This window comes from Microtus oregoni, unplaced genomic scaffold (genome assembly GCF_018167655.1).
Source record: "Microtus oregoni isolate MIOR12 unplaced genomic scaffold, Mior012 000032F_ref0000030, whole genome shotgun sequence".
NCBI classification, from domain to species: Eukaryota; Metazoa; Chordata; class Mammalia; order Rodentia; family Cricetidae; genus Microtus; species Microtus oregoni.
The window spans coordinates 6,891,203-6,916,390 of NW_024543091.1; the positions used below are offsets into that span (position 1 = coordinate 6,891,203).

Here is a 25,188-nt window from a genome sequence, read left to right on the forward strand (position 1 = left end):
CTGCAAATGTAAGCCACCTCAATTAAATGTTTTTCTTTTATAAAAGATGCCATGGTCATGGTACCAGTTCAGAGCAATAGAAATCCTAACTAAGGCACAGGGCTTCTCCTTTAAAATAAAAAAAAAAATAGATTTTTAGTTGGTGTTCTGTCCCCTAAGTATCTACAAAAGAGCCAAATATTTTGTCTCTCTGGGCTAAGATGTTCTTGCATGTCAAAGTTGAGTGGACTGTCATTTTCCCACCCTTACAATCCCAGATGTTTTAGTTTCTATACCAAAACATGCATCTTCCTGCTCTGTTGAAAGCTGAGTTACAGGAGCAACTGGTTCAGTTCTAGCCTGTGTTGGGATGGGTCTCCTGACAGTTGAGAACAAATTTGTAGTCCTGACATCCAGAGAACCTCTTTGATGTCTACACCCATCTGTAGGGGGCAATGGGACTCAATTCAGACTAAGAGTTCTTATTGAGTTTTGTTTTAATTTCATTTTTATTTTACATTCCAACCACAGTTCTCGCCCCACTCCTCCTCCTGACCCTTTCTCCCCTCCTCCCAGTTCATCCCTCACTCATTCCTCCCGACAAAGTCCATGGCAAGTCAAAAAGTCAAATAGTAAGTCAACAAAATCTGACCCATTAAGTTGGGGCAGGACCAAGCCTCTCCCAGCTGCATTAAGGCTGAGCATGGCATCCCACCATAGGGAATGGGCTCCAACAAGCTAGCTCTTGCACCAGGAATAGACCCTGGTGCTACTAGCAGGTGCCTCAAAAATAGTCCAAGCTTCACCACTGTCTCCCATCGTCTCCCACCTATGGAGAGCCTAGTTCGGTCCCATGGAAGTTGCGCAGCTGTTGGTCTAGAGTTCATGAGTTTCAATGAGCTTGGTTCAGCTGTCTCTGTAGATCTCTCCATCATGATCTTGACCTCCCTTGCTCATATATTCCCTTCTCCCTCTGTTCAATTGAATTCCCAGAGCTCAGCCTGGGGCTTGGTTGTGTATCTCTACATTTGGTTCCATCAGTTGCTGAATGAAGGTTCTATGTTGATAATTGGGATAGTCATCAATCTGATTACAGGGGAAGGCCATTTCTGGTTCCCTCTAGACTATTGCTAGGAGTCTTAGCTGGGGTCATCCTTGTGGATTCTTGGGACAATCCCTCACACCAGGTTTCTCCCTAGTCTCATAGGAGTTCTCTCTATCTCTTTCATTGCTCTCCCACTCCATCCCTCTCCCCTTTGACAAGTCAGTTTCCTCATGTTTCCATCTCTGATTCCCTCCTCACCCCATTTACCCAGGTGATCTCATCTAATTATCCTTCCCTGGGCCACCCATGTCTCCCTCTTAGGGTTTTCCTTATTTCCTAGCTTCTCTGGAGTTGTAGCTTGTAATCTGGTTGCCCTTTGCTTTCCATCTAATATCCTTATATGAGTTAGTATATACTGTGTCTTTCTGAGTCTTGGTCACCTCACTCAGGATGTTTTTTTTTCTTTGTTTCATCCATGCCCCTGCAAATTCCATGACATCATTGCTTTTTACATCTGAGTAATACTCCATTGTGTAAATGTGCCACATTTTCTTTATCCATTCTTCAGTTGAGGGGCAGCTAGGTTCTTTTCGGGCTCTGACTACTGCGAATAATACTACAATGCATGTTGTTGAGCTAGTGTCCTTGTGGTATGATTAAGTATCCTTCGGGTATATGCCCAGGAGTAGTATCTCTGGGTCTTGAGGTAGATTGAATCCCCTCATGCTGATTTCCAAAGTGACTGTACACGTTTGCACTCCCATGAGCAGTGGAGGAGTGATCCCCTGCCACCACATCATCTCCAACATAAGAGTTCTTATTGGGTTTTAACTAAGGGCTTCAAAAATAGCAAGCCCTCTGTTCCTACATGTCTAATTGTGTGTGAGGGTAAAAGGGTATCTGCTTTCTGACAGACATCTTAGCCATGGGAAAATGGAAAGTACTTAAAAGAAAGGCCCAAATCATAGACATGAGAGCTCTAAGATCCTAGCACATTCTCTTCACAAAAGTTTCTAGTAAAATGCCTGCTGAGGGATATGGGAAGCAAACATCCCATTCATCAGCAATGCAAAGAAAAGACAGTGATGTGTGTATTATTTACACTGGGTGTGCCTACACATTGATCAGCTAACAATGCCTGCAAGTTCGCTCGTGTGTGTGTGTGTGTGTGTGTGTGTGTGTGTGTGTGTGTGTGCGGGCACACACACACAATTACTACTTACTCTTTTTGTATAAAATCTAATTCTTCACAACACTGACATATAATTCACCAGAGGTATTTGTGGAATACACTATTGCTATGCCCAAACTTTGAATTCTGAATTTTAATGCGTAGCTCTTTATTGTTGATTAGGTTTGCCTCTTTCATTCTTGTTCCCCTGAACAAAACAAAACACTGTTTTTCTCGCCACAGCAAATGACAGTCCATTATCTTTATGGCTGCCTCTGGGTGATATGAAATTTTACTATTCATCAGTGTGTGTTTCTTAAGTCTAAAAAAATGGTTCACAAAGAAACAAGAAACCACAAAGCCATGTTCCTTTGATGGAGTGACCCACTTACTGTCCTCATCACTGCCTTTACAAAATGGTCTGATGACATCTTCCAGCAGACTCGGGGTAGAAAACTCCCCATTCTGACATCAAATAGAAATAGCGAGCTCCCCACCCCCCTGCAATACTTAGAGCACCACAAGTGCAGTATAGAGAGCTTTGTGTGGAATCACTAAGACCCCCTTCTGAAGCACAGATGCAAACAGGGAGAGTTTGTTTCTGGCAGTCTCAAGGGATGCTCCCTCAAAGATGATGACCCTCACCTTCCCCACCACCCTGCAGCCCAAGGCTCTCCTTCTCTTTTCCCTCTTTGCTCTTATTCAGTCCCAACATCAAGTCATAGTTTGGGTTTTCCAGATAGCTCAGCAGGCAAAAGGACTTGCCACTAAGCCTGAGGATGTGATTCGCGTTTCCAAAACCAATATGGTAAAAGGAGAAAACAGACCTGACTACCACAAGTTGTCCTCTGACCTCCACACACACACATACACACACACATACACATACACACACACACATACACACACATACACACACACATACACACACACATACACACACATACACACACATACACACACACACATACACACATACACACACACATACACACATACACACACATACACACACACATACACACATACACACACATACACACACACATACACACATACACACACATACACACACACATACACACATACACACAGACATACACAAACACATACACACATACACACACATACACACACACATACACACACACATACACACACACACACACACACACATACACACACACATACACACACACATACACACACATACACACACACATACACACATACACACACACACATACACACACACATACACACACACATACACACACACATACACACACATACACACACATACACACACACACATACACACACATACACACACACATACACACACACACACATACACATACACACACACACATATACATACACACATACACACACACATACACACACATACACACACACATACACACACACATACACACACACACATACACACACACACATACACACACACATACACACACACACATACACACACATACACACACACACATACACACACATACACACACACACATACACACACACATACACACACACACATACACACACATACACACACACACATACACACACACACATACACACACACACATACACACACATACACACACACACACACATACACACACACACACACACTCAGAAAGAAAACTCATTAGCTCTAGTTTTGACTGGTTGCTTTCTTTGTGGCTGTGATAAAACCCCTGACAACTTAAAGCAGGAAGGATGTGTTCGCTCTTGGAAGACAGAGTCCATCCCTGCAGGGAGGATGCTGCAGTGGAAGAAGGGGGTGCCTGATAACATTGCTCTCCCATTGGGAAAGCAGAGAAAATAGAGTGCTTTGGTCCCTTTCTCCTTCACACAGCCTGAGACCTGAACCAAGGAAACGGTGCTTCCCACATTTAGCGAAAGTCTTCTACCTCAATCAAGTTTAGAAAAGCTCACAGACATGCCTACAGGTTTGTTTCCATGGTGATACTGAATCCTGTCAAGTTGATAATCATGATTATCATGATTAAACACCATGAGTTTCATCCTTAATATGAAGGTCCTTATAAACTGCAATGCCCCTGGCAGATAAATCATTAAGTAGCTTCCTTGGGCTTCAATAATAAATGATTCTTCTCTCAGTGTCTTTATGAAAAGCAGGTACTGATGTCTATGGGGGAACGTTCAACAAGGGAAGAGGGAGGAAAAGAATGACACAGACTCCATAAACAAAGTTCAGCCTCAGTCTCCCTGTGTGACAGGGCACTACCTGCAGAGATCTGTCTTGAGGCTGCAGAGCACTCGGGAAAATGGATATACACACACAATGCACACACAGAGGCATGTATGCATATATATATACATATATATATACATTGTACACATGCATACATATAATATACATACACATACACATCTAAGAAGCCTGCAAGTTTGAGTTTAGGCTCAACATGGAATAGCTCATAAGATAAACTCAGAAAAAAATTAGTCCAAACCTTAAAGTAGACTAAAATAAAATGAAAACAGTGTGTGTCCAAAAGCAACATGCCCAAGGCTGTACCTATCTGGTCATGAGAAGGGACTTTTGAATCATGGCTTCCCTGATGTTTATGGGTATTATCCATGAAAGGCACTGATACTAAGCCTCAAAGGCAGTGACAGTTTCTTTTGTGGATTATTGCATCTCTGAGGGTGGTTGGGTAGGGTTTGAACTAAACTACCAGGTACCCTGCGGGGAAAGGCCTCAGCAGACAGACACATCCCTAAAGACAGATGGGGCATAAGGGCTAGGAGGTCAGCAAGGGCAGTCAGTTTGCTCAGACTGGACCTCCAACTATCAGGGTTTGGACAAATCTGCAAATTTCCTAGCGCATTTTTTCCTTGAGTGCTGAGGAGATGAAGGTTGCTGTGTGCTCCAAGCAGCGGTGTCAGGACTCCACTGTGGTCTTGGCAGGCAGTAGAGAGGTCACATTGCAAAGCGTATTTTCTATGTGGGGCTCCTGCCCTGCTTTCCTGTGGCTTCACTCAGAGTGAGAGGTGAGCTGTGTTGAGTAGCAAGACTGCTCTCTTACTGCCTCTGGGATTTCCTGTGAAGAGATCGGCTACCCTGAAGATTCTGGTCAGACGCTGCTGGCTAATGGTCTGGGCTTCCATTGATCTGAAGTCCTCTTTGCCTCTGAGAACAGGAAGTGTAGAAAAATGCAGTCATGGCGTGAGTTGGGAGGTGGGACGTAATACACAGGGGTAAGATTCCAAACTGTTTTTTTCTCATCTTCTTCCTCTTAGAATCATTAGTCTTTACAAAGTCAGATGATGTCAACTTCTCCACAATTTTTAAGACGAAAGTAAATAATTAATGAATAATTAATGAACAATTATGTTACTGACAGTGAAAATCTGCCGATATATCTTATTAACCTCCAATGCTAACATCTCATCTATGTACCCTTAACACATTGTTCAATGGACATCTCAAGTTTTCCATCATTAACTTAAATAATAAGGATGCTGCTTTTGTTGAGCTAAATATTAAATATTAATACTTAAAATAAGAGTCAGAACATTCTGTGGTTCAGTAGATTCTGCCACACCCTCTGATTATTGAGCCATCAAGTTCTTTTAGCAAATAGATTAACCAGCTGTTCTTAAGAGTGGGGTGCGTGGGGGAGCACTGGGGGTGTGGTTCAGTGGTTAAATACTTCTCTGGCATTGGTGAGCTCTGGGTTCAATCACCAGCACTGTGTGGGGAGGTGATGGAAGCTGAATGGTGACAGCAAGTTTTCAGAAAACCAAACTCTGAATTAGGTTGTAGGGTACAGTGGTAGAGCCTGCCAAGCATGGCCAATGTCTGTTCAAGAAGTAGGAAATGCCACATTTCCTGCTCCACACACCCACATTTCCTTTGCATATCTCTTTGAATCTCTTCTCTGTGTAATTTATGTTCATGCTTTGGTAAGATACCTGCCCTCCCTGGTACAGGTTTCCATGTGAATGTGAGGGCCATCCATTCATACCTTGTTCCCCATTGTCTTCCCCTAAGCACATAATAGGTGCTCAAATGGTTTAGGTGATTTAATTTCCATGGTCTGTTGTCTGAGTTTATTTCTCTGGCATTGTGATAAAATACCCAAATAAAGGCAATTTAAAGTTATGCATTGGTTTTGGTTTTGTTTGTTTGTTTGTTTGTTCATCAATGTGATATAAACTAGGGTCATCCGGGAAGAGAGTACTTAAGAAATACTTCCATTAAAAAACTGGCCTGTAGACATGTCTGTGGGGCATTTTCTTGAGTAATGATTGGTGTGGAAGGGTTCAGCCCACTGTGGGCAGTGCCACCCTTGAGTAGGTCATCCTAGGTTATATAAGAATGTACGATGAGCAAGTCATGGGGAAGCAAGCACTCTTCTATGGCCTCGGTACAATTCCTGCTTCTAGGTTCCTGCCCTGACTGAGTTCCTCCCTTGGCTTCCCTCAGTGATGGGCTGTGAACAGGATGTATAAGTCAAATAAATCTTTTCCTCCCCATTTCTCTTGGTCATGATCTTTACCACAGCAATGAAAAACAAATTAGAACAAGGGATAAAGGGTTTATATGGCTAAATTCTATGTAATAGTTTATCATGGCAGAGATGATGGATTTGAGAATTATGGTCGCAGAAAAGGACTTAAGAAAACTGTTAATATTATGTCCATGTTCAGAAGAAAAGAGCAATAAATTAATGTGTGCACACTAGTACTATACTCAGCTTCTCCATTTTTACTGGATCCCAGTCACTGAATGGTGAGCGGGTCGTTCCTACCTCAATTATATAATCAAAATACCCCCCCACAGATATGCCCATTGGTCAATATGATGTCAACAAGACAATCCCTCCTGTCCGTTGACAAATAACACTGACTATCACAGCTACAAACTGCTGTGCCAGTGTAAGCTTGAAACCACTTTCTGTATTATGAGACTGTGCGTTTGTGGGAAAGTGGCTCTCCATTCTGTACCCCTAACTGCTGTGTATTACAGTGTGTCAAGAAATAGTGTGGGAAGCCTATCGGGTCTTTCTGGATCGCATTCCAGACATGGAGGAATATCGAGAGTGGGTCAACATCTGCCAGAAGGAGACCTTCTGTCTCTTTGACATTGGGAAAAACTTCAGCACTTCCCAGGAGCACTTGGATTTACTTCAGCAGGTGAGCCTGCACAATGCCGCAGCAGTAGCCAGGCCTCCGGCCCCTGGCCCTTTGAAATGGTCTCCAAGGCATGAAAGTTACTTGACAAAATACTTAGAGCAAGCTAATAAGACAGGTAGGAATTTTATTTCTGCAAAATAATATTGCACAGGCAGGTTGAAGTGGAGGTGAAGTCAGAGGGAATGAAAATAGACTTTAGCTCTTCAGTTGGCATTATCTCTGGGTAAAATTACTTTTTATCTTTCTTTTTTTTTTTTCAGAGAATAAAACAGAGAAGCTTCCCTGGGAGGTAAGTACCCAAAATAGAGTTCGGGATGTTCTTGACGTTCAAAAGATCATATAATAGAGTGCAACGAACCTACTGTGCCTTAATTATTTGTCAGCCACCAGGATCTGTTTAGGCTGTGCTGATAGACAATGTCTGCATATACTGCACTGAAGATAAATGCACGCACGCAGGGAAAGGGGAGAGACCCGACAGACTGAAATAGATGTTTGTAGGACAATGGAATTCCTCCCTCTGTGATATACATCTACTGTGTATCTTCACTTAAAAGATCTACAGCAATTAAAAGTTTAATTTTTAGAATTTACAGCACACTGTTAGTTACATCAGGAAAATACGTAACACGATCAGTAAGCAACCTGAATTTTGAACTCTCGTTTGGTATTCTGTAAAGTGTTAGTATTTCTCAGACTAAATCACTGAAGCACTGAGCTACATCCTCAACAAGAATTGAATATCAAATAAGAAAATTTAGCTACACACACACACACAGAGAGAGAGAGAGAGAGAGAGAGAGAGAGAGAGAGAGAAGGAGAGAGAGAGAGAGAGAGAGAGAGAGGAGAAAGAGAGAGAAGGAGAGAGAAAGAGAGAGAGAGAGCATTAGCTAAAATGATTAAAGAAGAGAGATTCTGTTGCCAAATTCAGGACTCACAACTCACACCCAGTTGATGACATATTAAAATCATACACATTTCGGCATATAGGCTACAGGAAATACTTCGAAATGCCTTTCACGTTTGTTACTTTATTTCTTGTCTCTTTGCCACCAACCAGTTCCAAAGCTGTCTGCTTACTCTGGGGGGGGGGGGATAATAGATATTCTGACCTCTAATTTTTTTCCTCTTATAACTATGTTTAGATTAATAAATCTGAAATATTTCTTTTGTACGTTGAATCCTGTTTGATTCCACTCAATATATTCCTGCCTTGCCCCTCATTGCCTTCTGCACACCCCAATTTCTGTCTCTCCACCCCAAGTCTGCACACAAGCAGCTGCATGGTAAGGACTGCATCCATGGCATCTCTTGGTCTCTGGGTAGGACCAACCAATGAAGAGAGCAGAATGGTGTATGGTGTGTGTATGTGTGTGTGTGCACATATGCATGTGTGTGTGTGAGAGTGTATGTGTGCATGCATGTGTGTGTGAATGTATGCATGTGCGCATGTGTGGGCAGGTGTGCTTACCTGTACTATACATGTTAGAGGCTAGAGGTCAATGTCATTGTCTTCCACCATCATTCTCTATTTTCCTTTACTTTTTAAACATGGTCTCACTGAAAATAGAGTTCTCTTTTCTGCTAAGTGGTCAGGCTAGTGAGCCCACTAGATCCACCTGTCTCCAACACCCAGTGCTGGGATTACAGACTCATAGCTCTGCATACATATTTTATGTGGATTCTTGGGCGAGTATGGGGGGAGTCCAAGTGCAGATCTCATGCTCTCATGGCAAGTGTTTACCCACTAACCCATCTCCCACATTCAAACATCTATTTCTATTGGTCAGAGAGCATGACAGAAGAGCTGATACTATATGAAACATTACACTTTCTAGCATTGTGGAAACTGTTGACCTGGCAGAGGTGTATAGCTGGTGGTATTGTCTCTGTCCAGTCCAGATTACTCTAAGAACAGAACACTGGCCATTTCTTTACATCTCTGTCAACATGATCCACAGAAAATTATATATTATGCTAAAACATAGGTCTTAGAGAAACAAATCTTTCCATTAGAGCCAAAAGCTTATCACTCCCACAATTCCTTTCTGCTGTTTCCCATCAAGAAAGGGCTGGTGCTGAATATGCAGACGGCTCTGACCCTAGAAACTCTCCCACATTGCCATCCAAGGATCTGAAGTCTTACCCCCTAACTCTCTGGCTGGCTATCACTGTGCACAACTGTTGCGAAAAGAACACAGACTTAGCAATCCTGTGCTATTCTCTCCCGTTCCTTTAAGCCCAGCCATTCTTTGTTGGGCAAGCATACTCACAGGAGTCTGAGGTTTGGAAAGAATATTCCGATGTCCAGTTATGTCATCCATTGCCTTTTATATCAGTGTATGAGCAATGGGACAATAGGAAGTAGGAGTCATATTAAGTTCCGTTTTGCTTACTGTAGAAATGGCCCCCTGAGACCACATAAAGCCAAGAGGCTGAGAGAAAGACCAGGAGTCAGGCATAAACATTACAAAAGGTTGTTTGAATTTTTCTACAATGATATAGATGTATATATAAAGAGACATATTCAAGCATCACTGCAGTAGTAAAAAATAGATAAACCTAGACTAAAATATGCTTTTTCTCTAATATTTAGTCTAACTACTGTGGACAATCTCAAATATAGGATTCCTATCATTAATTACTCTTTACCTCTTCTTCCTTTTCTTTTGTGCTAATAGAAAAGATGAAATAGCCCCAGAGGAGACACTGTCAGAGCCTACCAAAACCCCTCTGTTATCCACAGGTAAGCTTAGATCTCATTTCATGTTCTCCCAACTGTTAATTCAAAGCATCATGAAGAAAGTATTTACAAAGCACTCCTTGACAAAAGCTGGTACAATTTATGGTTAACTTTCTCATTTCCAGAAGTTTGGGTTCCCTTGTGGAATATCTATGTACATAACAAATACTGTTTGGTCAATACATTTAAGCCTAAATACCTTTCAAATCACTAATTTCCCGATGGACATTGCTAAATCGAAAACTGGTTTCTGGTACTAGTGACATCACTCTCTGGAGAGTGTTTGCCTAGCTTGAGGCACTGAGTTCAATCTCTGCACTAAGGGGAAAAATAATACAGAATTTCTATTTTCATAAATTTTTCCCAAATGTCTTCCTGAACTGTTATTATAATTTAAATAAGTCACTGGTCAAAATGACAACACCTGTCTCAATGCACATTTGCAAATACTGAATATAAAGTTTTAGCTTTACGTTTTTAGCATTTTATTAATGTGTTGGTGTGTATGTCTGAGTGCAGGCATGTACATGTGGTGGTCAGAGGGTAACTGTGGAGTGGGTGCCCTCCTCTCTCTATCATGGGCTCCAGGGATCACACACAGGTCGTCAGACCTGTACAGCAAGGAGCTTTAGTTGTGGGCTCCAGGGATTACACACAGGTCATCAGACCTGTACAGCAAGGAGCTTTAGTTGTAGAGTCATTTCAACAGCCCTGAACATAGAATTTTAATGTTTCCAAGAAAAAGAGATATTAATTTTCTGTTTACTAGATGTTTGAAATTTCTATTTCATGTATTTTATTAAGTCAGTCTTATCATTTTCCCTCATAATTTAATAATACTTTTAGTGAGGATGATGGATGGCACATGCCTATAATCCCATTACTCAGGAAATTGAGGCCAAAAGATCAGGAGTTTGAGGCCATACTGTGTACCAAATATAAAATATATATCATATGCCTTTTAAAATGTTTATTTTATTTTATGTGCATGAATATTTTGCCTACATGTGTGTACAAGTACCACATGTATACAGTGCCATTAAGAGCTTAAAATAAGGTATTAGATCTCCTGGGACTAGAGTTACAGATGGTTGTGAGCCTCCATTTGGGGGCCGGGAACCAAACACAAGTCCTCTACAAGAGCATCAAATGCTCTTAACCACTTGCTATCTCTCTAGTCCCATTTTATACATACTTTCAAGTATATAAAACTATTGAACTTCTAGACAGTATTTTTTTCTCATTTGATTTGATTTTTAAAATGTTAATAATGTTTTCTAAAAAGCAAATTTTGGAGCTGGGGGATGGAGCTCAATAGAGAGCTTCCCTAGCATACATAAATCTCCAGGTTCAGTCCACAACATGACTTACATGGATGGGGCAGTATATGCCTATAATCCCAGTGCTCAGAAAATGCAGGCAGGAGGGTCAAAAGTTCAGAGTATTTGGCAACACAGTAAGTTTGAAGCTATAGTCAGTTTATATAAGATCTTGTCTCGATTTTTTTTTTCAAAAAAGACAGGTGAAGGATGTTCCTTTAAAACTGTGCATTTAAAAAAACAGATTTTTAGACAATGATAATCAAGTTCACATATTTATTTCCTGACATTCAGAGGAGTTTCTGGGATTTCATTTTTATACTTCTTCTAAGTCAAAATAATTTACCATTTCTAGGCTTACATAGCTAATAATGCAGAAAGGCTGGTTCAGTTTCACTTACAAAAAAATAGTGAGATATTCTTTAACAAAAAAAATCAGAAAGTTGTGCAGTTGCTAATTCCTCTTATAAATGATGAAATTTGACCTGTGATTCCTAATATCAAGATGTATTTGGAAAAGTATTGTTTACAGGAAGCATTTGTTAAAAGACACTTCATGCTACTTTCTTTTAGACAGTAAAAAACAATAAAATTAATAGCATTAAATTTTGTTTTTCTGATTTTTAAACAGGATGTTTTATCTGCTAAGAACCTTCATAGCAAAATTAAATTCATTAAATAAAGACTAAATTGAAACTACTTTTTATGACTGGGGTAGTCTCGGGATTTGCAGGTGAAATCAGCAGTACTCAGACTCCTGTGGAAACCACATGGGCATCACTGAAGCTTCAGTCCTCACTATGGCCTCACTGACAGCCACTTCATTACTATAGAGGAAAGGAGGACAACCAAAAGGGCTAGTTTTGAAAGTGAGTTTATCCATTAGTTTGGGGTGAGTCTGTAAGTAGTAATTAACCCTCAGAGTATGGCTGTAGTTTGTGCCCAGTGACTTGAGTACACTGGCTGAGGTTTAGCTATTAAACTATACATAGCCAATGAAGAGGACTAATACCTCAACCCCACTACAACCTAATCCCAGTTGAACACTCCAAGTACTTCAACTGAAGACTATCAGTAATCCAAATATCCAGCCAATGACCAATATCAGAGATGCATGTGTTTCACTGAAGAAACATATGAAACATGACCATTAAAATTAAAGTCAAATAAAGGCACCCTGTCTTCTCTAAAAATTTCCAATTCCATGGTAATGTATTCTAATAAAAGTAAGTTAGGTGAAACCCAACAAAAGAATTCAAAGAATGGTTATAAGAATGGAGAATTTGATCAGTGCGTTTATTTTCTCTATGGTGTCCTCAAAAAGCCTGGGATAAAACCAGACTCGCAAACATAGCGGACAATGAGGACTACTGAGAACTCAAGAACAATGGCAATGGGTTTTTGATCCTACTGCATGTACTGGCTTTGTGGGAGCCTAGGCAGTTTGGATGCTCACCTTACTAGACCTGCATGGAGGTGGGTGGTCCTTGGGGTCCCACAGGGCAGGGATCCCTGATTGCTCTTTGGGTTGACGAGGGAGAGGGACTTGATTGGGGGAGGGAAACAGGAGGCGGTGGCGGGGAAGAGACAGAAATCATAAATAAATAAATAAATAAATAATGGAGAATTTGGAGCTGGAGAGACAGCTCAGTGGTTAAGAGCAGTGACTGCTCTTCCAGAGGACCTGGGTTCAATTTCCCGCATACACATGGTAGCTCACAACTATAATATCCCTCTGTACGCTGTGATTACCATTGAGAAATAAAGAAACTGCTTAGGACCTACAGCAGAGTTATAGGGGAACAGAGCTAGGTGGGGAAAACTAAGCTGAATGCTAGGAGAGAGAAGGCAGAGTCAAAAAAAGCCATGGAGCCATTGCCAGAGACAGATGTGCTGAAACTTTGCTGGTAGGCCATGACCTGGTGGTGATACACAGATTAATGGAAATGGGTTAAATTAAATTGTAAGAGTTAGCCAATAAGAAGCTAGAGCTAGTGGGTCAAGTGGTGATTTAATTAATATAACATCCGGGAACTAATAAGCGGTCTCCTTACAACAACTGTCTGTATCTCTAGTTCCAGGAGATCCAACACCTTCACACAGATGCCCATGCAGGCAAACACCAATACATATAAAATTTTAAAAATAAAATAAGAGTGGATAATTCAAAGGAAAGCTTAAAAACAATCAAATTGAAACTATGAAAATAAAAATTTTCAAAAGATCAAATAAAACCTCAGTGGAAAGTCTTGCCAATAGACTGACCAAGTGGGGGCAGAATATCAAAGCTTGAATGCATAGTTATGAATTATAACATTCAGACAATGTGAGATGTTGTCATGAAAGAGAACAAATAAAACATGTGAGACACCATTAAAAATGAAATTTATGAATCATGAACATAGAATCAAGAGAAGTAGTGTGTGTGTGTGAGGGGGGTGATAGGAAATACAACCGATTATAATTATAGCAGAAAATTGCCTAACTCTAAGGAAAGAGATGATGATCCAGACACAGGAGGCATTAGAATGACAGATACAAGATCAGAAAAGAACCGCCTATGTCAACAGTAGAGTTAAAACAATAAGTCTGCAGAAGAAAGAAAGAAAGAAAGAAAGAAAGAAAGAAAGAAAGAAAGAAGTGTGAGAGAGGATTAACAGTCAAACAGAAAAGCAAACCCAGGAAAGTGGCAGAAACTCTAAAAGCAAAGGCATGGAGTGATGTGTTCCATGCCCTGAAAGACAATAGCTGCCCATACACATTACTATATCCAACAAAACTGTTTTTCATAATTGAAGGAAAAACTAAAAATATCCCATGATAAACACAAATTAAAGAAACTAAGGACATGAGCCAGCCCTCGAAAACTACTACACATTGAGCAGAGTAGACCTATGAGGCCATAGAAAAACTAAACCACATGTAATAGTAATAAGCCAAGGAGGACTGGGAAGGCTCCACATATCACAAACACAGCAGAATAACAGGAATTAATATCCATATATCAATAATATTTCTGTTAGTAGTTTCAATTCTGCAATCAAAAGACACATGCTAACAACCTGGATTTAAAAACAAGGACTCTTCATTTGTTGTCTGTAATAAACACAATGACAAACCATACTTAGGGTGAAAGAATGGGAAAATATATTTGAAACAAATGGAACTAGAAAGCAAACGTGTGAATATATAAATATCTAACAAAATAGACATCAAGAGTAGTCAGGAGAGATAAAAGAAGTCACTTCTCACTGATTGAGAAAAAAATCATCAAAATGATATTACGATCTCAAGCATATGTACTCAAAACATCTGATACCTAATTTTATAAAAAACAAACATCATTGGATATAAAGGTGCAGATTGCCTCAACACAGTTACAGTGTGTGACTCCACTATCCAGCTCTCATACAGAAATGGGTTATTTAGACAAACGACTCAAAAAACAACATTATAATTAAAATATCATATACTTCAAATGGACATAATAATCATATACAGGATATTTTAACAAACACTACAGAAGCCATATAAGCAGCCACAAAGCTTTCTATAAAACTGACGCTTTAGGATCCAAAGCAAGTCTTCAAACAAACACAAAGAATTGTGCTATCTAATTACAATGAATAAAACTAGAAATTGATTTTAAAAAAAACTACAGTGTGTGTGTGTGTGTGTGTGTGTGTGTGTGTGTGCGCGCGCGCGCGTGTGTGTGTGTTTTGTGGGATATTTGATCACTCAGTGAACCCCAAGATTGCATTCTTTCCCGGAAAAACCTGCTTCTAGCTGTGGTGTGGTTCAGTCCTATCACACACCTTTATCCAAGAGCATTCTGCTTGAATGGTGTAAACAGGATTGAATAAAGTCAACCATAGGTTATGAGGAAGAACAAGCAACCAGTTGACAGGAAAAAAACATACGGAGTAAGAGGAAGTCGGGAGGACAGATAGAGAGCGGCACAGGAAGTAGAAGCAAGGACATTCAGTTTGTCGGGTTTTGTTTGAAACAGCAGAGGAGAAAATGAGTTTTTTGGGGGACATCTGTAGAGGAGGAATATCAGCTGAGAGCATTCTCGGCCTCTCTGAGCTAGCAGGTTTTCACTCCAGCATCTGGATTCCAACTCTTCATTGGTAAAATCAAACAATTGAGATTTTGTTAAAAAATAACATGTGTGTGTGAGTGTGTATCTGTGTGTGTAATATGTGTGTTAATTGCATTGAGCAGAGTAGACCTATGAGGCCATTATTTCACTGAATATATATTAATAGTTGTTAAGAAGAATGACAACTGAATTAACCGGAAAAGAGAAGTAGAAGACCAATATTCATAAAAATTAATGAAGTTAGGTCATTTGCAGTACAATGGATACAACTGGAGATAATTTTATCAGACAAATTAACATAGTTTCAGAGAGACAAACATCATGTTTTCTCTCATTTTCAGTTCCAACCTACCACAGAAGTTAGGATTTGGTGAGAAGTATTACCAGGCACCTTAGGTGTGAAGCAAGAGAGGATAGTCTTCAAATGTACTAAAAGATGAGACTGTACCCTGATAATTGGTCCCAATATTTTTTCTTCATGACAACAAACTAGAACAATCAAATAGGAACATTTTTCATCTAGTTTAATTGCTAAGCTATTTTTATTGGAATGAAAACGAGGTATAACCAATTTGTTATAATAAAGTTTGGGTAGTTTGAATTGTTCACCCAGGGTGGAGTGTCGTGGAATATTACTTTACTTTACTTTAGCTATGTAAATATGAGTATTTGTTTATGTTGCCTTTGTTTAATTATGTAACGATGTGTTGCTGTTTTACCTTTCTGCCTTAGACATCTGACTTATCTAATAAAAAGCTGAATGGCCAAGAGCTAGGCAGTAGAGGGATAGGCAAGGCTGGCAGGCAGAGAGAACAAGGAGGAAGAGGAATCTAGGGCCAGGAGGAGAAAATGAGGGAGAGAGACATGCCCAGGGCCAGCTAGTCAGGCAGTCCCAGAGAGAAAGACTTGAAGTGGAGAAGTAGAATATGCAGAATGAAAAAAAAAAACCTGAAGCAAAATGTAGATGAAGAGAAGAAACAGGTTAAAGTAAGTTATAAAAGCTAGTGGGACAAGCCTAAACTAAGGCTAAGCATTCATAACTAATAACAAGTCTCCATGACATGCTTTGAGGACTGGCGGCCCAAGGAAGCCAGCTCCATGAAGAATTTCTCCAGCTCAAGGGCTGGCAGCAGGCTGTTCAGCTACAGCTATAAAGGAAGATATCAGAGATACCATCCTTCCTGATCCTAATCAACCAAATGACAAGGACAATTTTACCCCAAAGTATCACCTTTTCCAAACTCTGTCCCACAGTAAGGTTACTCTATGACTAATCATAAATTACTGTGTATTTAAAATGAATGGTTTTGATTCTCACGAAGAAATGATAAATGTTTAAGGAAGGAGATGTAGATAATTTGACATTACATAATGGTGGCCTGCAACAATCTGTAACTCCAGTCCCAGGGAGTCCATTACCCTCTTGTGACCTCTGCAGGCACCAGTCACACATGAATGCATAGGACATACATGTAGGCAAAACACCCATACACATGAAACAATAAAACAAATTTATGTGTGGGTGTGTGTGAGCTTTAAGTCATTTCTCCAAATAATTCAATAAGACCCACAATTCCACACTAAGTGCAAGGACCTCATAGAATCTCACAGAGCTAAAGAATACTTTTAAAAGTTCTTAAGGGGGAATGAAGAAAGAACAAATTTTTTAAATTGATATATCTTGTTTCCTAAGGCTCAAAACTAAAGCAATACATACTATGTTTTTTGCCCAATATAAAGGAAAGCAATTTCTGACTAAATATAAACTAATAATCATAACACTATTTTCCTTGAACATTTCTAAAAAATAATTATAATCTATATTAGAAATAATAATACACATAGGTTAAAATGATTTACTCTTTGATTAGAACCTAGACTCCCATTACTTGGTACTTTTAAATGTTTCTAATTTTTTCCAGGGGTCTGAAATGATTTTTGATAGTCGTTTTAAAAGGGATGCTTTACAGGGTGTCTTGTGGGGTTGGAGAGATAGCTCAGTGGTTGAGAGAGCATGCTGCTCTGACACAGGAAGTAGCCTGGGTTCATAACACTCACATGGTAACCCACAGCCCTCTGGAACTCCAGCTCCAGAGGGGCCAAAGCCCTCCTCCGCCCTCTGGGAGCAAAAGCGCACATACATAAATAACTAAAAAAGAAAGAAAGAAATGAAAACTCAAAGGGTGATTGATGGCATCTTACTGTTTTTTCATCTCTTGGAGTCCATAATCTAAATTTTTAAGCATTAAAATTTACTGACTGCCAAAGCAACCTAGACTTTAAAGACCTGGTTAATGTTCTCAGATAATGTCCAAAAGAACAGATTCTATAAAAACACTTGTCTTAACATCCTTTAAATAATCACAAAGGGAAACATTAATCAAGTCTCATTAGATAAATCATTTAACTGTACAACATATAGTGGAACCCCAAATTTTGGTCCCAGAAGGAATAACTTAATGGACCTTGAAAGTATGACCTCATAGTTTGTTCAAAGACATATGTATGGGATCTTTGAAAAGTGAGTTCAGAATGCATTTATCTGACATATGGAATTGTGGAAATTTGACCTTGCTCTAATTTAAATTCTGTTAGTTTTATTTTTGTGCCTGAAATCTTCCTAATTTCTACAGATGTTGCCAGCATGTCGCGGGGGCCCTTCCCACTCCCTCTTGATGACACACATCTCAACGAGATTCTCAATGACACTCTCAAAGACATCCAGAAGCCCACAACAGTAAGAAGTTTTGAGTTGCTAATTTTTAATGCGTGTCTGATCTTTTCTTTTTGTTATTTTTTCTCCTATTTATGAGTATGTGATGTGTATACATATGTGTCTGCATGTTCACATGTATGTGGGTACATGTGTGCTAGGATTATAGGCAGGTTTCTATGCACTTTTGACTTTTTTATGGATTTTGGGAGCCAGAGCCTCAGTCTTGTACAGCAAGCCCTTAACAGTTAGTTGTATTTCCAGTCTTGGGGAAAGGTGAAAGGTTGGGTGGATGAGACACTCAACATTCTTATACTGTGTTTCCATCACTCTACAATCTCAGTGACTTTATTGTATTCACTATTATTACTGACTGAGGGAATAAATAGGTTGAGGATTAGGATAAAAATTGGGGGAATTACAAGAGGCAAGCAAAAACCCTTCTCCCCAGTACAAAACAGATAATAGTGCTTCCCAAGAATTAAAATCAATCAATCGCAATCACTCACACTCCACTAAAATATAAGCCTTGTTGGTAGCAAGAGTCAAGTATTAGTGTCTGACACGGACAGTACAAGTACATCAAATGTATCAAATCCTCCACATCAACACAAGGGAAAACAGAAACAGTGGCCTAAGGCTAAGAGATTCACTAGTCACCGCATGGGCTGGTACAGCTGTGAGAGTAGAGAAGCACTGATCCTTCCCAGAAGCCTAGCTCCAGACAGTGCCGAAGCAGAGAACATTGCCCTCATTGCTCATGAGAAGTGGACTTGGCAGTGCAGAGAAAAACAAGCCAGAACTCCCCATCCTCTGACTGTTGCTGCAGCCACGCCTACTCTCCCCTGGAATCTAAGAGATGTTTTCCCCTGCCTCCATCCTTTCAATTTCTCTCCAAAGTGCAAGACAAAATGAGGGCAAAGAACTCCATCTTACCAGCCCTGCATGAGAAGTCCTGATGAGCATCCTGCTGGCTATTCTATGTGTCCTTCAGGCAAGATGGCAGTAGGTACAGCTGAACTATTGCTGTGAATAAAAACAATGTGCTTTTCTGGAAACTTCTGCCCCACCAACAGGCAAAGTGCTATTGGGAAAAAAAAAGTTTTTTATCATCCAAAATATTTAGCACAAAATTTGTAGGACGCCTAGTCTTTGTTTCCTCTTTCTTTGCATTGTGTGTGTCGCATTTCCTTCGATATCTGGTGTAGGTACCTCCCTCTGTGTAAATATCCCCACACATTTCATCTGACATCTGCCATACCCCTGATGAGCAGCCTCTACCGTTTTTATCTATGCTCCCTTCTTTCACTCAGCATATTTTACTCAAGTCAATGATTTGCCAAGACTAGGGATGTACATCAAATATCCCAAGATAAGCAAGACAGATCCTGCACCAAAGAACATGTATGCAATTACGTATGACAGAACACTCTGAGTGCTATGATTAAGGGTGACTGGGACGAAATGATAAGCCAGGACAGGTTATAGGAGGTACATTCCTTACACTTGCATACTTCTTAAGTTTAATATATAAACAGCTTCTTGTTTTGGCTTTGGGGCGGGTGGTTGTATGGCAGAGAATTGTGTGGACCAACAAGACTTGCAGATAGAGAGGAGATAAGAGGCAAGTACATGAGCAGGTACCAAACAGGAACTGCAATGCCAATCAATGCCATGGAGTTCAGGGGAGACGAAGGTTTCTAGACTCCAGGTAGGGGAAATAGGATTTCAGACAAAACGTAGAATGAGTAAAATGTGGGGGGGGGGGGACAGAGAGAGAGGAAAGGGGTGGGGAGAACTGCTATGGAGGTGGAAGCATCTTAAGACGACTCTTCGGGAGGAGAAAAGCAGAAGAATGTGGCCTTTTATTAATCCAGCAATCCGTGCTGCAGAGTGAAAATGAATAAGACTCTGGGAAACATTAATTGTGCAGAAAAAGAGTCTAGGTTCTAACCACAACTCATAGGGAGTCTCTGAAGGCACTAGGTGAGGGATATTTTTTAAATCTGGTTTTTTTACTTGTGGACTCTCAATAGAGCAATCCCTCAGAGTCCAGAGGAGGAGAGAATGTGAACACTGAACCAAAGGGTACGGATTCCAGTAAAACCTGAAGAATCATCAGTGAGCTGTTAAACAGAATGTGAAATGATAAGGGAAAACACGTTATATACCTCCAAGTTGCTAGGAGAAAAGATTCTAACGTTTTCAACATACACCCAAGAAGATGCTTTTTTTTAAATTTGAGGTGCTGAATATATTAACAACCCTGGCACAACCTCTCCAGATTATAAACATGTATCAAGACATCACATTGTACTCTATAAGTATAGACAGTTATCATGTGTTATTTGAACATATGCTGAAGCTGAATGATAGCACTGGAGGGCAGAGGCAGGAGGATCAAGGGTTCAAGACCAGACTTAACTATATAGCAAGTTTAATAATAGCTTGGGCAACAATGAGACTCTGACTCAAAATAAGTAAAACAATAAAATCTGAGGACTGACTGAAATTCAAATCCAGCCTGGACTACAGAGTGAGACTGCCTCAAATAAGTGCATAAAGAACCAACCCAATGGAGCGCCCGTAGTGTCTTTCTTTGTCTGTCACAAAAATTCAGAAGCAACTCTTTATTAATAGGATTTCTAGTCCAAAACTGCTTGGACCTTCACAGGCCAAGTCTTGATGCAATAGCAACACATATTATGTAATATAGTGGATTGTGTGTGGTTTACCTTAATAGAGGCCTTTTTGGTTTTGTGTATTTGTTTTTGTTTTCTTTAACCTAGAAAAGCAAAACAGAACCCACTCATGTGTCTGAAATCTCACCAGAAGAGAAGGTGGAGTTCAGCATCTCTCTGCCAAACCACAGGTTCAAGTCAGAGCTCACCAACTCTAGGTCCCCGTACTACCAGGAGCTGGCGAAACAGTCCCAACTGCAGGTGAGTGGACCCTGCCTGCATACCCACACCCAAGTCATGGCACTGACTGGGAGTCAACAGAATATTATGCCTCCTTTGGCTATTAGCTCCAACTTTTTGTGACCAGGCATCCATTGTTAACCATACTAAGTTCTAAAATATTCGGGCAATTGTCCAGACCAGCTTTTCATAGGTCAACGTTATTTATGTTTAAATTATCTTTGATTTTTAGTAAGCTTCTAACTCATTTAACTAAAATCCATAAATATTCTGTATGTGTAAATTGTCATTATGGTAATGCCTCATAAGTATACACTTTTCCAAAAATTCATCAAGGTGTATATTAAATGCTTTAGTCTTTTTGTATGTCAATTATATATCAGTAAAACTGATTAAAATTTTAGAAGATTAAAATAAAATGATCACCTATGCACTAACTAGAGAATCTAATTATGTAAATTTTCAATTCAAAATGTTATATTCCTATTAATATTTCCACTCCTGCAATTTGAAAGAAATCTATATTTACTACCACATCACTAATGCTATCTTTGCAATTTGATGCAATTTAAACATCTGACCTTAAGTAGACATAATTATACTGTTTATTCATCAATTACTAGAGCAGGAGTTGATCTAAGATAACTTTTCTGGCATTGAGCATTGTCTTATCTCTTTGTCTTTGGCGGAATTCAAATGGTCTTTAACTCTCTGCAGGATAAATCTAACTATGTTGTTGAATGCAGCATATGAATGCTAGGAGCAGCATGGGAAAGGGGGTGGGGAGACAAAAACGGTTGCAGACATGACCAGGGCTGGTACAAAGTGTACACCTGGTATAGTGAGTCTGTTACAAAGACGCCAAATCCATAATGATGCACAGAACTTTCTTCTTTATTTATGTTATTTTATTTATATTTTTTAAAAGAAAACAAACTATCTTTTTTCATTATACATACCAGTTCAAGTTCCCACTACCTCCCCTTTTTCCATTCCTTCCACTTACTCCCTACCTCACTCCCCATCCACTCCATAGAGAGGGTAAGGCACAATGCTTTGGGGAAGGTCCAAGGCCCTCCTTGCTAAGTCCGGCTAAGCAAGATATCCGTTTAAAGAGAATAGGTTCCCAAAAAAGCCAGTACAAGCAGTAGGACTAAATCCTGATACCACTGCCAGTGGCCCCTCAGTCTGCTCCAGTCATGCAACTGTCAACCACATTCAGAGAGACTAGTTTGTCCTATGCTTGTTCCTTCCATGTATGGCTGGAGTTGGTGAGCTCCCATTAGTTCAGGTAGACTGTTTCAGCAGGTGTACCCATCGTGGACTTGACCTCTTTGCTCATATTCTCATTCCTCCCACTCTTCAACTAAACTTTGGGAGCTCAGTTCAGTGCTCCAATGTTGGTCTCTGCCTCTGTTTCCATCAGCTGCTGGATGAAGGTTCTATGGTGGTATGTAAGATGGTCATCAGTCTGGTTACAGGGCAAGGCCAGTTTGAGCACCTTCTCCTCTATTGCTTAGGGTCTTAGCTGGGGTAATCCCTGGGAATTTCTCTAGAGCCAGGTTTCTTGCTAGGCCCATAATGGCTCCCTCAATCAAGATATCACTTTCCTTGCTCTCATTTCTGTCCTTCCTCCATCTTGGCTACCCCATTCCCTCAAGTTCTCCTCCTCTCTCCCCATTCTCCCTTCCTCTTTCCCTTCCACCTTCCCTTCTCCCTCCTACCACCATGTTCCCAATCTTACCTGTTTTGATTTTCCAGGTAGATCTATATATGTTTTTCTTAGGGTTCACCTTTACTTAGCTTCTCTAAGATCATGAACTATAGCTTCAATACCTATTGTTTATACCTAGTGTCCGCTTATGAGTGAGTACATACCATATTCATCTTTTTGGGTCTGGGTTGCCTCACTCAGAATGGTACTTTCTAGTTCCATCCATTTGCATGCAAAATTCAAGATGTCATTGTTTTTTTACCACTGAGTAGTACTCTAATGTGTAAATGTGCCAAATTTTCTTTATCCATTCTTTGGTTGAGGGGCTTCTAGGTTATTTCCAGGTTCTGGTTATTACAAATAATGCTGCTATGAACATATTTGAAAACATGTCCTTGTAGTATGATTGAGTGTCCTTTGGGTACATATCCAGCAGTGGTATTGCTGGGTCTTAGGGTAAATTGTTTCCTAATTTTCTAAGAAATCGCTATATTAATTTCCAAAGTGGCTGTACCAGTTTGCACTCCCACCAGCAATGGATGAGTGTTCCCTTTACCCCACAGCCTCTCTAGCAGCATAAGCTGTCATCAGTGCTTTTGATCTTGGCCATTCTGACAGGTATAAGATATAATCTCAAAGTTGTTTTAATTTTCATTTCTCTCATGGCTAAGGATATTGAGCATTTCCTTAAGTGTCTTTCAGCCATTTGAGATTCGCCTGTTGAAGGTTTTCTGTTTAGGTCTGTACTAATTTTTTTATTGGATTATTTGTTCTTTGGATGACCAATTTCTTGTGTTCTTTGTATACTTTGGATATCAATCCTCTACCCAAAGTGGGGTTGGTGAAGATCTTTTCCCATTCTGTAGGCTGTCGTTTTGTCTTGTTGACCTTGTTCTTTGCTTTAAAGAAGCTTCTCAGTTTCAGAAGGTCCCATTGACTAGTTGTTGGCTCTCAGTGTCTTTGTGACTGGGGTTGTCCTACAGCGCAGTCTTCTGGAAACATTTTCTCAATTGAGGCTCGTTCCTCTCTGACAACTCTAGCTTGTGTCAAGTGGAGATAAAACTAGACAGTACAGTAAGTATCATTTTGTTGGAGAAGGCTGCTTGTTCGTTCCTGGCTGCTTAGCCCTGAAATAATCACACCGAAGCTATATTAATTAAATCACTGTTTGGCCCATTAGTTCTAGCTTCTTATAGGCTAACTTTTACATATTAATTTAATCCATTTCCATTAATCTGTGTATTGCCACGTGGCTGTGGCTTACCGCGTAAAGTTCCCAGTATCTATCTCTGGAGTTGGCTCCATGGCTTCTCTCTGACTCCACCCACCTTCCTCCCAGTAATCAGCTTAGTTTTTCCCACCTACCTAATTTCTGCCCTGCTATAGGTCCAGCGCAGTTTCTTTATTCATTAATGGTAATCACAGCACACAAAGGGAAATCCCACATCATCATCTCCCATTTAATGGATGAGGAAACTGAAGAACACGGAGACAAATTAACATCCCTAGCCAACACAGCCAGTACCTGGCAAAGAAAAGATTCCAACCCAGGTAGTCAAGCCTTGCTCCTTCAACACTACTGTAAGGCTTTCTATTTTTCCCAATGAATGTTTATGTATAAAGGGTAACTGTTACATCTACCTAGTTACCCTCTAGTCCTTGAAAAGTTTACTAACAAAGAAACCCATGTCTTGTCCAATTCTTCTCCAAAGAGTATCACATCAATACTGCTGACTCTTTCAGCAAAGTCTGCCACTACGGATGGCATAGTCTTCTGTAGCTCCTGTCCCCTCACTGGCTCCTGAGCAGGACCCCTGCAAAAACTGCCTTAGAAACCCAATCAGTGTGCTCCACCCATAGTCTGTATTAGTAGTCATTTGGGCCTAATTAGAAATTAATGGACAGTGCTTTGCAGCGATTTAATTTCCACAATAAAACTAATGAGCAATTTAGTACAAATGTCAAAAGGAATCACTTGGTTGTTGTCCGAATGCTTTCTCCTGTGCAAACAATCAGTGAAACTCAGCTGTAGCTATTTTTTTTAGCCCGTTAGCATGCATTCTGGCAGAATCAGGGAGACCCCTGTGCATTTAGCATTATTAATAAGGTTAAGTGGGCACTTAATTAGCAATTTAGTGGCTAGTGCTTCATGATGGGAAGGCCCCCGCTAGATTACTTAGCAGAATTAACTGAAGGCTTTTGTCATCATGTCCCTAGACACCATCTACATCCTGTGATGCAAAGCTGATTCTTAACCAGACTCAGACAGGTTCACAAAGAGGGCATGA

General features: G+C 40.2%; 1 protein-coding gene across 1 annotated transcript in view; it reads left to right on the forward strand.

The window, feature by feature from the left end:
* The window catches only part of Impg1 (interphotoreceptor matrix proteoglycan 1), a 135,594-nt gene that overhangs the window by 21,418 nt on the left and 88,988 nt on the right, over positions 1 to 25,188 (forward strand). Inside the window, exons 4-8 of the mRNA XM_041679368.1 lie at positions 7,222 to 7,388; positions 7,649 to 7,677; positions 10,070 to 10,134; positions 18,186 to 18,289; positions 21,055 to 21,207. Of these exons, the coding sequence (XP_041535302.1) occupies positions 7,222 to 7,388; positions 7,649 to 7,677; positions 10,070 to 10,134; positions 18,186 to 18,289; positions 21,055 to 21,207 (518 nt within the window). The remainder of the gene's footprint in view (positions 1 to 7,221; positions 7,389 to 7,648; positions 7,678 to 10,069; positions 10,135 to 18,185; positions 18,290 to 21,054; positions 21,208 to 25,188) is intronic.